The sequence below is a fragment of the Taudactylus pleione genome, unplaced genomic scaffold (genome assembly GCF_031769625.1).
Source record: "Taudactylus pleione unplaced genomic scaffold, aTauple2 ptg000602l, whole genome shotgun sequence".
Classification (NCBI taxonomy): Eukaryota; Metazoa; Chordata; class Amphibia; order Anura; family Myobatrachidae; genus Taudactylus; species Taudactylus pleione.
Genome location: NW_028285004.1, coordinates 7,515,707 through 7,534,766, shown reverse-complemented (window position 1 = coordinate 7,534,766; position 19,060 = coordinate 7,515,707). Strand labels below are relative to the sequence as shown.

The following is a 19,060-nucleotide window of genomic DNA, read 5'->3' as shown; positions in this document are numbered from 1 at the left end:
CAATATCCCCATTGACAGTCCACAATCTCCTCATGCCTCCAAACTACTCTCTCTAACCTCCTCTCTTGGCCTCTCCCAATGGACTGACTCCGCTACTCATAAGGAGGGCCACTGCCTTGATCTTGTATTCACCCGACTATGCTCAGTCTCTGATTTCACTAATGCTCTTCTCCCTCTCTCAGATCACAACCTTATCACCTGCACACTCTCCTCAATTACATCAACCTCAACGTCAGTGAAATCAACCACACCTCCTAAAACCCGCAGAAATATTAATGCTATTAACTTTCATCAACTATCTACCTCTCTACAACAACAACTCTCACCAATTTCTACATTCACTTCTCCAGAGACTGCTGCATCACACTTAAACCAGATTCTAGAAAAAGCCCTTGATGAAGTAGCTCCAGCTACCCATCACACACCACGTAAACTTAGACGTCAACCGTGGCATTCTAACTTTACAAGGCATCTACAAAAACTCTCACGTAAAGTAGAACGTCAGTGGTGAAAGTCTCATACTCCAAGTGACTTCCTCACATATAAGACTATCTACAACTCTTATCGTACTGCTCTGGACACTACCAAACAAACATATTTCCAATCTCTTATCTCTGCTCAAGCCTCTAACCCCAAGCGACTTTTTAATACATTTAAACTGCTTCTTACCCCAAGCGACTTTTTAATACATTTAAACTGCTTCTTACCCCTCCCTCACCCAAACCACCTGCTACTATCTGTGCACAAGATTTTGCTTCCTATTTTAGGGACAAGATTGATGAGATCCGAAATGAAATGGTATGCTCTTCCTCAGCTAGTGACCTGCTCAATTCGCTACCTGTATCCTCTGGCACATTCTCTTCATTTGATCTCACAAATGAAGATGAAGTATCTTCCCTCTTCTCATCCTCCTACTCTATTACCTCTTCTCTAGATACTATACCCTCACAAATCAGTAAAGCTCTGTCTCCTGTGGTTATCCCAACCCTAACTAAAATCTGTAATCTCTCTCTCTCTCTCTACTGGCATCTTTCCATCACTGTTCAAGCATGCAGTGATTACTCCTATTCTGAAAAAACAAAACTCTGACCCCAACACTTTCTCAAATTACCATCCTATCTCCCAGCTCCCATGCCCCTCCAAGCTACTTGAGAGACTTGTCTACACTCGCCTCACACACTTTCTTAACTCACACAACCTATTGGACCCACTTCAGTCTGGCTTCCGTTCCCAACACTCCACAGAGACAGCACTGACTAAGGTAGTAAATGATCTGGTCACTGCCAAGGCTAAAGGCCATTACTCACTCCTAATTCTTCTAGATCTCTCTGCTGATTTTGACACTGTTGACCACTCTCTTCTCATACAAACACTACAATCCCTGGGTTTTATGAACACTGCTCTTTCTTGGTTCTCTTCCTACCTATCTGATCGCTCTTTCACTGTTCATTTTTCTGATTCTGCCTCCTCTTCGCTACCTCTATCAGTTGGAGTACCTCAAGGCTCTGTGTTAGGGCCTCTGTTATTCTCAATCTATACCTCCTCTCTTGGCAAACTAATCAGCTCTTTTGGATTTCAGTACCATCTGTACGCGGATGATACTCAAATCTACCTATCTTCCCCAGATTTATCACCAACTGTACTAGTCCGTGTCACTGAATGTGTTTCTGCAATTTCATCTTGGATGTCATCTCGCCACCTGAAACTTAATATTTCTAAAACAGAATTAATTATATTTCCACCAGCCAACAACAGTTACCAACATGATCTCTCTATCACAGTTGATAAGTCGACAATCCACCATGCCCCACAAGCTCGCTGCCTTGGTGTCATCCTTGACTCTGAACTGTCCTTTGTTCCCCACATTCAATCTGTCTCTAAATCATGTTCCATACATCTAAAAAACATATCCAAAATTCGACCATATCTCACACAAGACACTGCAAAAACTCTAATCCATGCACTTATTATTTCCCGCCTTGACTATTGCAATAGTCTCCTTACTGGTCTTCCCAAAAACAGGCTATCGCCATTACAATCAATTATGAATGCAGCTGCAAGGCTTATCTTCCTTGCCAAACGTTCATCATCTGCTGCCCCGCTCTGTCAGTCCCTCCATTGGTTGCCGGTTTTCTACCGTATTCAATAGAAAATACTCTTACTTACACATAAGGCTATTAACCAAACCACACCAACATACATCTCTTCACTCATCTCAAAATATCGCCCTACCCGACCTCTCCGCTCAGCACAAGATCTGCGTCTCTCATCCCCATGCATTACTTGCTCCCACTCATGGTTACAGGACTTTCTTAGGGCTGCACCCACTCTATGGAATGCCTTACCACGCAAAATACGACTTTCCTCTAGTCTCCAATCCTTCAAGCGATCCCTGAAAACTCACCTCTTCAGGCAAGCTTATCAGATCCCAGAACCGCCCTCACAACTTTCATAGTTACCATATCTAATTACATCCCCTTTTACAGTCCACACATAACCTCACACATTGTCTTTCTCTCACATCCTCATGACATTTGGCCGACATTCCTGTGTGACTGGATCATGCAGCCAACCAGGAAACTGTGCATTGTGGCTGGACCAAGATGCAATATATAGCACCTATCCTTGTGTATCAATGCCTATTTCCCTATAGATTGTAAGCTTGCGAGCAGGGCCTTCCTACCTATATAAGAAACAGTAAATAAATAAAATAAAATAAATAAATAAGTGATTGACCAAGCTGATATATTATTTCTCTGCAGATAGAGCACATACTGTAGCCATGGAAGACATCGATTGACCAAGCTGATATGTTATTTCTCTGCAAATAGCGCGAATACTGTAGCCATGGAAGACATTGATTGACCAAGCTGATATGTTATTTCTCTGCAGATAGCGCACATACTGTAGCCATGGAAGACATTGACACTCAAAGTGTCGAAGAGGAAACTGATTTTGAAGGATCTGCTACACACACAGGTAAAAAAACAAAACAATCAATGTTGCAAAGTCATACATTTCTCTAACACAATTTTTGTTTTATATGATTACATACATAGTTTGATATTTTTGTACTGATAATTGAAAGTAAAATCTTTTAAAGGCTGTCTACTTTTGTTTCTATTAGAAAGAAAGACAACTCTAGACAGCTGCAACCCTGCCTTGTGGGATGCTTCCAACAGAATGTATAGATATACAGTATACTGTTGATTTAAAACACTTTCAGAAAAAAAGCCCCCTGTTTTGTGGGGTGCTGCAGGGCCACACAAACTGGACAAAAACTTAAGTCACATTGGAGAAATATATTTAGCACTGGAATATAGTTCACCCTATTATTTGCACACTGTTAAAAAATATATGTGATATGAATGAGGATTTAATTAGCAGCATTATATTGCAGTATAATGGATGAAAAAAGGAAACATTTTAACCAATGTTGGGGTGGAGTAAATGTAGGGTGTTCTTAGTAGGGATGTGCGCCGGACCATTTTTGCCGGATTTGGATTTGGTTCTAATTCGTCATCCGGCTTTGGATTTGGATTTGCCAAACTGCGGTGACTGGCTTTGGATTTGGATTTGGATTTTTTGCCAAAATTGGCAAAAAAAGCTAAAATTACATAAATTGGGCTTTTTTTTCTTCCTAGAGTGTTATTTACCTCAATAACATTAATTTCCAGTCATTTACAGTCAATTTAGACCACCTCACAGCTTAAATTATTGTTTTCACCATTATTGGCCAAAGGTTGCAGGTAGCTGACTGGTGACCAAGCGTCAGAGCAGCGGCGCAGTGGCACAGACACCACAGTTTAAAGCACATCTATGAAACTATGCCACACAGCAGTGGCAGAAATGAAAGGTAGTGCTAGATGGAATTGTCCTTGGGCCCTCCCACCCACCCTTTATGTTGGATCTTAAAAAGGACATGCACACTTTAACAAACGAAGCATTTCAGCGACAGGTACTGCCACTTTGTGGCTGAAGTGCTTGGTTTGTTTGGGCCCCCACAAAAAAATCTTCCAATCTACTAAAGGCAACAGGTCTACAGTGGCATGATGTCACCATCATTGCCATCCTCACCCTCATCAGTGTGTACATCATCCGATTCCTCACACAATATCCGTTCATCCCCGCTGGAATCTACCATTACAGAAGTATCTGTACTGTGACGTGATTGGTGGGAAAGGTTTTCCTCGTGAAATTTCCAGTTCATTTTAATGAACATCATTTTTTCTACATTTTGTGGAAGTAGCCTCCTTCGTCGTTCACTCACAAGGTTCCCGGCTGTACTGAAAACTCTCTCCGAGTACACACTGGAGGGTGGGCAGCTTAAATAATGCAAAGCCAGTTTATACAAGGGTCTCCAAATTGCCTTTTTTTTCTTCCAATATTCAAAGGGACTCTGTGACATGTCTACGTGTACGGTGTCCTGAAAATAATCCTCCACCATTCTTTGGATGGTAATCGTATTAGATGGAGTTGCGGTAGAGGTGTCACTGGTGTTGGGCAAATCTTTTAGACCCGACCAGATGTCAAAATGTTGACTTGACTTATATGCATCACCACTGGGTCTTTTGGAAAAGGTGCATTTTTTTCTGGCTGCTGCTGGAGAAACCGAAGGAGGAGACGTCATCGTAGTGCCATGTGTCACTTCAGCTGCCAACTTGCTCACCAGGAGCGCTTTGGTTCTTTTAAGATCTGGGTCAGTTGTAAAGAAAGACACAGCATATGACTTGAACCTAGGATCAAGAATGGTTGCTAAAATATAATGATCAGATTTCAAGATCTTGGCCACCCGTGGATCCTGGCGAAGCGAACAAAGGACTTGATCTATCAGTCCAGCATACTTTGCGGAATCACTTTGTTTAATATCATCCTTCAATTTCTCCAGCTGCTTTTCCAAAAGCGAAATCAGGGGAATCACCTTACTCAAGCTAGCAGTGTCAGCACTCACTTCACAAGTGGCAACTTCAAATGGTTTGAGCACCTTGCACAAGACAGAAAGTACTCTCCACTGTGCTGGGGTAAGGTACATTCCCCCTCCTCTCCCAATGTCATGGCTTGTCGTATAGCTATGGATGGCTTTTTGCTGCTCCTCCATCCGCTGAAGCATATACAGGGTTGAGTTCCACCTCGTTACCACTTCTTGCTTCAGTTGATGGCAGGGCAAATTAAACTGCTCTTGCAGGTGCTGCAATCTCCTGCACGCTGTTGCTGAATGCCGAAAATGTCCCGAAATTTTTCGGGCCACAGACAGCATCTCCTGCACGCCCATTTTTAAAAAACCCTGCACCACTAAGTTGATTGTGTGAGCAAAACAGGGGATGTGTTGGAATTCACCCAGCTGTAATGCTTTCACTATATTTGTAGCATTGTCAGAAATCACAAATCCTGAGGAGAGTCCAAGTGGGGTAAGCCATGTTTCTATGACATCTCTTAGTTTTTCTAAGAGGTTGTCAGCGGTATGCCTCTTATTGAATCCGGTGATGCACAGAGTTGCCTGCCTCTGAATGAGCTGGTGTTGTTTGTTAGATACTGCTGCTGCTGAAGGCGATTCACCCACCCAGTGGGCCGTCACAGTCATGTAATCTTTAGTTTGTCCACTACCGCTTGTCCACATATCTGTGGTTAAGTGGACAGTGGGTACAATAGCATTTTGCAGACCAATAATTAGGTTCTGTTTAACGTCCTGGTACAGCCGAGGAATGGCTTTTCGGGTAAAATGAAACCGAGATGGAATTTGGTACCGGGGACACATGACCTCAACTAGCTGTGTAAATCCCACTGCATTAATTGAGGATATTGGACGCAGATCTAATATTAGCATAGCTGTCATGGTGTCAGTGATCCGCTGTGCGACAGGGTGAGAGCTGTCATACTTGCTTCCCCTTGCAAGAGATTCTTTAACAGTCAATTGTTTTTTTGGTATACTACTAGTAGTCTTCTTTGTCCACTTCTGGGATGAAGATCCACCAGCAGCAGCAGCAGCAGGCCTAGCGCTCAAAGATTCAGTTTCTTCTGAGGTGTCCTGGAAATTGGAGGAGTCACCGTGACTTAGCACTAACAAATTGGATGTTGTACTACCACTGATCATTCCTGAGGATATTGAGGAGGAAGGTGTTGTCGGCGGAGATTGCAGGTGCTGGGATTTAGTAGAGAGAAGGCATCTAGCTAATGCTGGACTGCTTGTTGTTATTTTTTTTGCAGTAGTTTCTGTTATCAAACACCTGTCATGAGCTCGCTGCAGATGACGTAATAGCGTAGAGGTTCCTAGATGTTTAACGTCCCTACCTCTACTAACTGTGGTCTCACAGAGGCTACAAATGGCTTGACAAACGTTGTCAGGGTTTGGGTAAAAGTAATTCCACACAAAAGATGTGGATTTGTTGGTTCTATGCCCAGGCATGGCAATGGCCTTCTTATCTTGGTCAAGAGCTGCTTCCACTGGTGCCTGACTTATACAAATAATATCCTCATCCTCAACATCCTCATTAGTGCCAGCGTCAGCTGCACATATATTCCTCTCATCCTCTTGCAATTCCACGGTGGCATCCTCAATTTCTATGTCCTCGGCAATACTGCTCATCCCCACAACTACAGATGGAAAAGAAACTGTGGAGGGCGGCTTCTCTGAAAGGTCAGGCTTACACATAGAAATGCCACTTGTGGACCCACTTAGACTCTCCTCATTGATTTCTGACATTTGTGTTTCAAAAAACACAGTTTGTTCGACTGCCTTATTGGTTTAAATTTTTTCACACTTCTATAGTCTGATTGAAAAGGTCTTTTATCATCACGAGAGGCACAAGATGCCTCACTGACAGCTGCAGAACCACCACTCAGAAATAAAGGGCAAAGCCTGAGTCTTTCCTTGCCGCTACGTGTGGTGAATGGTATGTTGCCAATTTTCTGTTTCTCTGCAATAGTAGTAGCCTTTAGAGGTTTTTTTTTTGTCTTTACCCCTGTAAAATCTACATTTTTTGATTTCAGGTTCCCTAAGGTTTAAAGCCTCTACGCCCTTGAGCATCAGCTTTAGATAAAAGTGATGGACTTCCAGCCGCTGCAATGCTAGCATTTACATGTTGTTTCTGCTCTCCTCTCAGTTCATTCTCATGATCCATATTACTTTATCACTATGAACTGGAGTCACAGAGCTTGTATACACACAGTGGGCTATGCCCTTTCACGGAGCTTGTATAATAGACACAGTGGGCTATGCCCTGTCACGGAGCTTGTATAATAGACACAGTGGGCTGTGCCCTGTCACGGAGCTTGTATAATACACTCAGTGGGCTATGCCCTGTCACGAAGCTTGTATAATACTCAGTGGGCTATGCCCTGTCACGGAGCTTGTATAATAGACACAATAGGCTATGCCCTGTCACGGAGCTTGTATAATACTCAGTGGGCTTATGTCCTGTCACGGAGCTTGTATAATAGACACAGTGGGCTATGCCCTGTCACGGAGCTTGTATAATACACTCAGTGGGCTATGCCCTGTCACGGAGCTTGTATAATACTCAGTGGGCTTATGCCCTGTCACGGAGCTTGTATAATAGACACAGTGGGCTATGCCCTGTCACGGAGCTTGTATAATACACTCAGTGGGCTATGCCCTGTCACGAAGCTTGTATAATACTCAGTGGGCTTATGCTCTGTCACGGAGCTTGTATAATAGACTCAGTGGGCTATGCCCTGTCACGGAGCTTGTATAATAGACACAGTGGGCTTATGCCCTGTCACAGAGCTTGTATAATAGACACAGTGGGCTTATGCCCTGTCACGGAGCTTGTATAATACTCAGTGGGCTTATGCCCTGTCACGGAGCTTGTATAATACACTCAGTGGGCTATGCCCTGTCACGGAGCTTGTATAATAGACACAGTAGGCTATGCCCTGTCACGGAGCTTGTATAATACTCAGTGGGCTTATGCCCTGTCACGGAGCTTGTATAATACTCAGTGGGCTTATGCCCTGTCACGGAGCTTGTATAATACACTCAGTGGGCTATGCCCTGTCACGGAGCTTGTATAATAGACACAGTAGGCTATGCCCTGTCACGGAGCTTGTATAATACTCAGTGGGCTTATGCCCTGTCACGGAGCTTGTATAATACTCAGTGGGCTTATGCCCTGTCACGGAGCTTGTATAATACACTCAGTGGGCTATGCCCTGTCACGGAGCTTGTATAATAGACACAGTAGGCTATGCCCTGTCACGGAGCTTGTATAATACACTCAGTGGGCTATGCCCTGTCACGGAGCTTGTATAATAGACCCAGTGGGCTATGCCCTGTCACGGAGCTTGTATAATACTCAGTGGGCTTATGCCCTGTCACGGAGCTTGTATAATACACTCAGTGGGCTTATGCCCTGTCACGGAGCTTGCATAATAGACACAGTGGCCTATGCCCTGTCACAGAGCTTGTATAATAGACACAGTGGGCTTATGCCCTGTCAAGGAGCTTGTATAATACTCAGTGGGCTATGCCCTGTCACGGAGCTTGTATACACTCAGTGGGCTAAGCCCAGTCACGGAGCTTGTATAATACACTCAGTGGGCTATGCCCTGTCAGTTGTCACGGAGCTTGTATAATACAGTGAGTAGTAGAGTACACATACACACAGTGGGCTTATTATGCCCAGTCACGGAGCACACACAAGGGCTTATGCCCAGTAAAGTCACAGAGCACTGCTACTCTAATCTATCTAACACTAGAACAGACAGTGCACTAGCTAACTACCTAACTACGCGTCACGCGAGAAATGGCGCCGACTGCCGGGCGCCGCGCCTTTTTATAGAGGCCGAACGTCACTCAGCTCTCGCGAGAATCCGACGCCGGACGGGTGACGTTCGGCCTCGAGGTGGAATCCGAGTCAGGCGGGAACACCCGAACTTGCGTTCGGGTGGACTCGGATTCCACCTGTTCGGAGCGGTTCGGATTCCTCAGAATCCGAACCGCTCATCACTAGTTCTTAGTGGTCATTACTAGCTGTACTGAAATATTTTTTGGGAAATGTAATGCTGTAAACTAGTGGAAGAAATAAAAAGTTCCATAAAGTGCTTAAAGGGGCATATATATATTATGCCCCATATTTTACCCCAAAAGTATAATTTCTTATCATCACATGTCGTGATAATAAGAAATACATTTTCTGTGGAATGTATGGAAAATGTCTTTTCGGGGACATGGGCTTATCTCTTCAAATACAAAATGGTAAAGTGATAGCTTACACTATCGTCATACTTCCAGGTTCAGACCCAATATTCTTACTGTGCATGTGAGGTCATCGGACCACGCATGTGCAACCGGCACTTAACTGAGAAGTAACCTTTGGAATTTTAGTCTGAAGAATTTACCGAAATTGAATCCATAGGCTACAAAGGCTAACACAATCTAAAGATGGTTTCAGCTATTGGGGCCAAGCTCTGAAATGTGTACTTTTTCATAGTTTGGTATATTTCCTAAGCGCCAATAGGAACCAATGGGGCTGCTTTTCCAATCAAAAATGGAGGAACCACAGCAGATATTGTTCCAACCAATATCAAACTTCATACATTCCAGAGATTCTAAATATTTGTGGGAATCCTCAAAAAATTGCAAAATAGCATTAGTAAATAGGCCCCTTAGTGCTTTCACCTCATAGTTTGTATCCCCTTCTTATTGCTTATTGATACAACCAACCTAGTATGTAACAAACTCACCTCTCTCTCTACAACAAATGAACTGGTTCAGTCATTGAGTATGTAGTAATAAGCTGCAAAAAACGATCATTAATCTGAATGGAAAATATGTTGTGGATCTAATACACACCCTAGGGTAGCACTAACAAAGAGTCAGTTGGTGCTGAACAGCACATGTTTTTTCTTGTGTTAGTTACACCAAGTAGCACCTCTTGAACGCCAGGTGTCTTGCGCCGTATGGCATACGGACAACCAATAAGTGAGGACACATCTGTAGAAGGATCTACTTGAGTGCCAAATCCACAGCAAAACATGTATACATAAAATAAGAGGCAAAACACAAACTACAATTTAAATATATATATATATATATATATATTGTGTTGACAAAAATATACACATTTACATTATGGCAGTAAGGTAATGGTGACAGAAAGTTCAGAGCCCAAACCTTGCCATCAGTACATTCCCCATAGCACTTGCTCCAAAAAAGTATACGCCTCTATACATTAAATGGATACATCCTCTCCACAGTTATCATAGTGTTATGTGGGTGTAACAGTTGTAAATTATATCAAAATAAAGGATTGTATAAAAGTATTGCATACTAATTTCAATTGGCAAACAGTATAATGAAAGACGGGCTACATACCTTTTTTTTTAAATTAGCAGCAATATAATATAAACAAATAGTGCTAGTGCATATACAGGTACTTACTTGGTCTCAATGAAATAAATACTAGTTCTATGTATCTGCTGTCTAAGATAAACAGCATCCATAATTTAGAACAGTTACAAGTAAATAGCAATAAGGTAATTTCCAAACGGGTTTATCAAGCGGGTTGATACAAATTAAATTTTCCTTTTTTTTTTCAACTCTTTGACAGTGCTGCTCTGCTGTATGTATGTATGTACCATCTGGTTCAGTCATTTTAAACAAACAATCACCTTTGAAGAATTTGTGCACTATAAAAATTAGGCTTATCTGCAATTGTAGTTTTGATCCTAGTATTTCCTCTTTAGAGGATGGATGGCATCTTCTTTCAAACAAGGAACATAGGCAAAAAAGACCATATATTGTAGTATGTATATTATATGGTATATACAATAGCAAAAAAAACAATATGCATACATCAAATAATTCATACAACTGCTTACTTTAATATCTTTAACTCTTTAGAGTTTATAAATGAGCTCAAATCAGATATTGATAAGGCAAAGTTTTACAAAATTTGAGGAAATAGAAGTATTTCACCCTACACATTTCATCCACAGAAATAGACTTCATCAGAGGGATAAAAATAAACCAAAAGTGGGTGTTATTTATAGTGAAGAAAAATAGTGTGTAACAAACAATAACAGAACACCGCTCTTGTTCCAGTGAAAAGAACCCACGCGCTAACACTGTTGGATCATTCCTGGCTATTATTCAACACAGAGTAAATGTAATATTACTGCACCAGAGGGCGTCTGTCTTCTACATTTGTAGATTGCTAAAATCTGTGCAATAGATGCATTAAAAATTATCTGCCACCATAATATACAAAGGGAGTTTATTAGTCTAAATATTGGTCTCCTAATCAGTTACTGTATACATTGCATACTGAGTAGGATTACAATATTTAATTTTGTGTACTGGTGGTCGTTCAGTTGCTAATACTATTCATACAAAGTAAAACCGAGGTACAGTCTACCTGTCTGTTTTAAAGATTGGCGATCTTCATTCTGTTTATACCACACATAGTATATTAATTTTAAATTAAAAATGAAAGTCTCCAAACAAAAGAGCTTTGAGCTGGAAACATCAGTTTTATTTAACTTACTTATTTTTTGTCTTTTTATACATGCTGCTATACCTTTGATTTTATCCCCACTTTGTTTACTTAATCATTGTTTTATGTTTTTATTTGTCCACGTGACTGGGTTTTTACTAGTGGGATACATATTTGTTTATATATCGACTTCGTTTTAGACCTTTTACAAGGTTGTTTGCGAGCTTTCATCTTTTATAAGGCTCAGCGCCATTCACTATACTCATCTTGTTTTACTGTTCATTTTGTTGGAGTTGGTGTTACTTCTGATTGTATATGTGAGGCAACTGGCTTTATTTTAACTGCGCAAATAGGGGTGAAATCACCTTTTTTCAAGTATTTATATACCCATATTACATATATGTAGCAAACCCATGTGACAAATGAGGAGCTACAAAAACAGAATTATAGTAAACAATAGTTGAAAATATTAAACACTGATGATCATTATTAAATTAACCCGTATTTTAATCAATTTAATTTGAACATAATGGGGTTAAAATATTTATGATTTGCTTCTGCATTCTGCATTGCTTGTTTACACAGGCCCTAAAGGTGTCATACATGACTGGAGAAAGTTCAAGCTCGTCAGTGAAGACCAAGAAGCACCAGCTGCAAGCAAAAAAGAAATTATCCGGCAAATGTCTTCCCCGTACAAATCAATAAGTAAAGAGGAAAAGGACACAAGAGAAAAATTCACTCGTAAGGTAACATAATTTTAATGGCAAGTTATACAGTGTTTTGGGGCATTTGAACCTAAAAAGATAAAATTGAAGTTACCTACTGTATTTAATAGGGTATGTTATTCTATTTATTTATTTATTGTTTATAAATACGGGTTGAGTCTCCCATATCCAAATATTCCGAAATGCGGAATATTCCGAAATACAGATTTTTTTTAGCATGACTGAGATAGTGAAATCTTTGATTTTTGATAGTTCAATGTACACAAACTTTGTTTAAGGCACAAATTATTAAAAATAAAGTATAAAATGACTTATAGGCTGTGTATATAAGATGTATATTAAACATAAATGAATTTCATGTATGTACACAAACTTTGTTTGATGCCCAAAATTATTGAAAGTATTGTATAATTTACCTTCAGGCTGTGTGTATATGGTGTATATGGATCATAAATGCATTCTGTGTTTAGATTTGGGCCCTATTCCTAAAACATTTCAATATGGTATACAAATATTCCAAAATACAGAATATTCCGATATCCAAAATTGCTTTGGTCCCAAGCATTTTGGATATGGGAGACTCAACCTGTACCAGGATAAGAGACTTGTCTGTTTCCAGGGTTACAGCCAAGTAATACATTTGTGTAAATTGTGTGTTTGTTAAAAATTCCATTATGTAAAAAAGTCAGTTAAAGATATGGGAGATTACACATGTACTGTATATGAAATAGTTACAGGGACATAGATGCTATATTTGGGAATGTGAGGCAGATATACAAAGGCATACAAAAGACAGCAACATGCAGACATAAACGCACACATTCGCACTTCCTCGTAAACTGGAAAATGCTTAAGCAATAGTATTTCCCGTTTATAGATCCATACAAAATGTATGCACAAAATTCACAACAGATAATTGTAATTGTCTTTATACTGTAGTTTTTTTCTTTTGCTTGTTTGCAATGCTATCCCATTTCTGTTGCAGTACTATTGAAATCGTAATGTAATTTGTGTCTGTACAAGTCTGTATCATTGTCTTAATACCCAGATGGTAAAGCACGTACTGTGAGATTGCAGTTTAAAGATCTCACTCGTACTTCACTTATTGTGGCTGATTCAGTCCTATTGACTAGAACAATCTATTCTGCACTGAGACCAATTATGAAACAAACTGTGTAGAAGAGAAACCATTTGGTAATAAGTTTACTCAAATGGCTGCTATGTACAGTATATGGACTTTATAACCATAAGTTTAGTCTATTCTGCTTGCAGGGTGACTTAATTAATAAAGTGTGAACTTTTATCCTTGTTTTGCCCCAATTGTGGTTCAGATAAATACCTTATACCAGTGGTTCTCAACCTCAACCATCAAATATGCTCAACAGTTCATGTTTTGGGGATTCCTGTCTGTGGAATCAGGTAGGAAAATTATTGAACCAGCAAATTAAATTAAATCACTTGTGCATGATTAAAGAAGTCCACAAAACATGACCTATTGGTTGTACTTGAGGACTGGAGTTGAGAACCCCTGCCTTGTATAGGGCGTTTCACTCGCTATTGGCCTCAGTTTGTCTTATCATTTTTTATGTAATTGATGTAATTTGACACAGCTCCACCTGGTGTCTGTGTGTTACGTGCCGATATGAACTGATACACAGCTGAACAAGGCGTATTTATTGTCCAGGCGTACTGGAAAACTGAGTCGATAAAGGTTCGCATCAGGACTAACAACACAGACACAATGAATGTGGACACCCCAGTACACAACACCACTGTCAGAAGCAGGAATACCTACTGACTAGCAGTAGCAGCTCCAGAGGCAGTTGGTGTGGCTCCCCTATTTGGATTTTGGACTGCGCTGCTGACTAGGGGGGTGAACAGCTGGCCTTCACTTCGCACATAAGTGAACAGCTGGCCTGGATACTAATGGCGAACACTTTCAACAATTACTATGACTTCCTCATGTTTCTCATAGACCAAGGTATGTCTGTGTCACATTTCACTAAATCACATCAATTGCTTTAAAAGTTCTAAGAAAAACTTTAGGACCAATAGCGAGTGAAACACCCTGTACTATATTTTTTCTTACTGTAAGATGCACTTCATCACAATTTTAGATATTAAAAATATTTTTTAAATGCAACACACTGGTCTAACAGTTTGTGAACTCTCTAGAATTTTCTGAATTTCTGCGTAAATTTGACATTAAATGTGTAACAATAGATTAAAACAAAATGAAATAACAAACAAAGGAAGTTTTGCTTTTTAATTAATTTATTGAAATATATGATCCAACATTAAATTATTTTATCTGAAAAAGTATGTGAACCTCTAGGATTCATTAACTGGTATGACTCGCCTGATCAGCAATTTGATCAAACATTTATGGGAATTGTTGATCAGTCCTACATATTGGCTTGAACTAACTTTATCCTTTGCTCCTTATGGAACTTCAACTTATGAATGTTTGTGTGCTTTCTTGCATGAACACCACTGTGTTTCACGTCTAGAATGTGGTTCATGTTGCAATGTATTGTTTACATTTCTTCAAATGTAAAATTTCACATTCAGCCTAAATGTTTTATATTAGACTCAACTACCTAAAGAGCATTCTTCCAGCAGTCTTCTTGCATATCCAAGTGGCCTATAGTTACCTTTAAATGGACATCTACTGTATTTTCTTAATGGAGAGTAGTGGCCAGGGCCGCATTTAGGGGGAGGACTTCTGGTACCCCAGTCCAGGGCCCGGAGAGAGAGGGGGGTCCAAGTGGTAGCAGCGAGGAATGCACCGGGTGGCAGGCAGGGAGAAAGAGTATCGGCTCTGCAGAATTTGAACTATGGAGCCAGCCGCGAGCAAATCACAGCTTCTGATTGACTGCTGTTCCGCAAGCTATGATTGGCTCAAGGCCGGCTCCATTAATCAAACGCTGCAGCGCCGTTGCTCTTTCTCCCTGCCTGCCGCCTGACGTGACCTGCACCGGGCCCGCGAATATTGTTATATATATCAAAATGGCCCTCGACAGAAAAAAGGTTCCCAACCCGTTTTAGAATATAGACTTTTGCTTTTGGCGCTAACAGTAATACAGTGTACTGCAAATGTGTGTGTATCTAGCAAATAAAAGCTTGGGGATTTAGTTAATATTTTGATTAAAACATTTAAGCTTGCAGCCCATCATCAATGGACCCAGGTTTTCTGTATGTCCCTACACTAGCATATATGCCCAACAAACCATTAAATTGCAGCTACTTTATAATATGTTGCATACAGAACAGACAAAAAAAATAGATGTTGTTGTTGATCAGTTTAGGGTACATTAGACAATGTAAGTATCTGAGTGATTGCTATAAGTTATTGCACATTCATTAGTATGAATGATCATCTCCACAATGACTGTACTTATTTTAATTATTATGGATGCATTATATAACTAAACATATGTGGAATGGAAATAATAGCTCTATTTTGTCCTCACAGATGAGCATGCAAGAATATGAACTTATCCATGACAAGGAGGATGAAAATTGTCTGCAAAAATACCGTAAACAGTGTATGCAGGACATGCACCAGAAGTTGAGTTTTGGTCCTAAATATGGGTACCTATGGGAACTCAAGAGTGGAGATGAATTTTTAGAAGCAATAGAGAAAGAACGAAAGAGCACTACAGTTATTGTTCATATTTTTGCTGATGAGATTAAGGTTTGTGAGGCACTAAATAACTGTTTAACGTGTCTTGCATTAGAGTATCCAACAGTCAAGTTCTGCAAAATTAAATCAGCAGACACAGGTGCAGGAGATCGGTTCTCTAGAGATGTTCTCCCAACCATACTGGTCTATAAGGCAGGAGAACTCATTAGCAATTTCATCAATGTTACTGAAAATTTAAATGAGGAGTTCTTTGCTGGGGATGTGGAGTCTTTTTTTAATGAATATGGGCTTTTGCCTGAGAGGGAAATCCAGGGCATAGCATGTGATGGCGGAGAAGGAGATATTGAATAGTTTAAAAATAGTAACTTTTCACAATAGCCTACTGTACCTTAATATTATTAGGATTTTTTAGTAATATTTATTTTGCTCACTGAATATTATAGAAAATCTATGGAGTGGTTTGAAGCATGTTTATGGTTATGTTAACCAAAGTAAACAGGCTTCTCTTATAGAACTACTGAGCATTTTACTATAGTAGTTAGGCTCAGTGACCACAGAAAGTGAACATTTTTAGAATTATGTATGTATTTATCTATCTTTAAAAAAAATATATATATATCCAGCATGGTCATAATAAAATAGCTTTCTTTTGTATTGATGTATAACATAGAATGTCTTTTCTTCTTGACTTTCTAAAACTGTTTAATTAAATTGCATATCAATACTATTATAGCCTTTGCCTTTCCTACAGATGTCATGCCTTTCCTAAAGATGTCAGAGTTCTGTGGAATATTTTTGGTCACAATGTGATCTACCAATATATGAGCCCATTAGGCAAAAGCTGCATGGGAAACAAAACATCACTTTTCTAATACGGAGTGTCACTATAACAACATAACCCCAGATGGTGTTACTCTACTCAGGTTTGTTCACAGGTTATAACTTTATAAAGCAAAGAGCACTGTTTGAGAGCTGCTGGTAAAGGGGGTGTCAACCCCTACCTATGATTACAAAAACAAAGGTATAACCAGCGCTATATTACACTAAATACAAATGGACGGTTTATATTAAAATTCCAAAATTTACTAACACATAAAACTATGGGGATGATTCAGACCCGCTCTCAAGCGGGTTGATGTTTGCCCTCTACGCATGCGCCGCCTCCGGCATGCGCATGCGCGAGACCCGGCCAGCGACGGGCGGTCTGTCGCTACGGGTCTCGCACCAAAACGGGGTGGCTGTCGATTGTGATTGACAGCTCGCCCCATTTTGGAGACGGGCAGGGGGGTGTCTGGACAAACGGGGGCGTTCCTGAGGGAACGCCTTCCATTTGTGGGCGACCCTACTAACATCAATAGTGATGTCAGTAGGTGGACTTCCTGCTCTATTAGAGCAGGAAGTCCACTGGGGCTTGTGATGGACAAGACCCTACCACAAGGGTCTCATCGCAAGCCCAATGGTCGCGACCATCACCTAGCTGCTCGCAAAAGCTTTGGGTGGTCACCCACAGCTTAGCGAGCGGCCAGGAGGACGGAATAAAAAAAACACCGATTCAGAGCGAGCGCTCTTAAAGAACGTGCGGCTCTGAATCAGGCCCTATGTTCCCAATATAATTCACATTTATAATAATGTTAGACCATATAAAAAAGAGCTCAATCTCAAATGGACTTGTCTTCTATTATAGTTCCATAGTAACTTAATGGACATGATATTGGCTCTCTCGTAAATGCATATCCATATACTACCATAGGAAGCAAGAAGTTACCAGTTCCAAGAATCAGATATTCACACAGTCCTTTAGCAGTTGATACTTGCAAAGAATTGGGCTGCTGTAGATCCATCAGAAAGTCTTTTAAAGCCGCCACTAAGTTGAGGTAGTTGCCAAATAGATAATTTAAGTCAGGACCAGAGATACCAAACTTTCTCAACGCGTTTCACTGGTATAATAGTGTCCAGCTTCCTCAGGAGCATATATTCCAGGTCTCATTAATGGTCCATATATATCTTAGTCTCTAATTATCAACATAGTACACGTGTTCACATTAATTAAAACATAGAAACCGTCCATTGAATTTATATATAATTGTATACAGGTTTAACACAGATGATCTTACTATTGACAAGAAATTTAAAACTTTAAGAAATTAATTTTATCATAAATGTTGCTATGAGTACAACCAACACCTCACAGCCAGATAATGTTTTATTATATACTTGTAAAAAAATAGAACATATCAAAATCATAAAATAAAAATGGTTATGTCATGATTTGCCAGTAAGATTGACATGTCATGGAAATACCCACCTTTGTGGCCATTTACAGTTTAAAATCTCCAACACTGAGCTGAGTTTCCCAGATCATATAGAGATGTTCCGAAAAGGAAAAATTGCAGTAAATATTAATAGTAATATGCAACTTTCTTTGAAGCAGATTCAAATATATTTAGTTTTGTTTCATTAGTAAGGCATTGTATATCACGGTACTGTATGCCTGCTGACTCAGGAACATTGACTCCATTTTCTGTTCTTAAAATTATGAATATAAATACCTTTATATGTTATTCTTTGACATTCTTTTATAGCCTTAGAATAGTGTAATAAACATTATTTTAACACTAATTCTGTGTGTCTTCTGTCTCTTTGTATTGTAATATACAAGCTGTCATAGTGATTACAAGCATGCATTCCCTTGTAGAAATGTTACCAGCTGGGCACAAAGAAGCTGATTCTGTGTCACACATCACGGATCTCTCCTCATGGATGTACTGTAGATGGCATGTGTGTGCATACCGCGTATTTGCAAAGCGTATTTACATATTTTTGCGCATGTCTGACCTATCCTGAGTCGGATGCAACTTTGCTGGATCTGTATTAAAAGTATTGTAAAGTATTTTCAAAACTAACTAATTATTCTCAGTCTCTAATGCTACTATAACTTCACTTCCTCTTCATTTCCTCTACCTGTAAGGATCCCTACCAAGGGGACGTGTTTGGCCTCTTCTTTTCTCCATACACCCTCTATGTTGAAAATGTAATCAGCTCCTTAGGCCTCTAAACCCATCTTTACACTGATGGCTTAAATCTACCTCTACTGTCTTAATTTCTCTCCCTATGTCCACTCTCTCATCTCTAACTGTCTTTCTGCCATCTCGTACTGGATGACTGAACATTCCTAAAACTTAACACAGCAATGACTGAACTAATTTTCTTCCCAGATCCATCTGCCTCCCCTCTTA

General features: G+C 40.0%; 1 protein-coding gene across 1 annotated transcript; it reads left to right on the top strand.

Moving 5' to 3' along the window:
• The first annotated feature begins 2,893 nt into the window (after nt 1-2,893).
• On the top strand, nt 2,894-18,400 carry PDC (phosducin). Its single transcript, XM_088453905.1, has 3 exons — nt 2,894-2,979; nt 12,039-12,199; nt 15,654-18,400. Exons 1-3 carry the CDS (start codon nt 2,913-2,915, stop codon nt 16,173-16,175), a joined length of 750 nt encoding a protein of 249 aa, XP_088310031.1. The 5' UTR covers nt 2,894-2,912; the 3' UTR covers nt 16,176-18,400.
• The last annotated feature ends 660 nt before the right edge of the window (nt 18,401-19,060 follow it).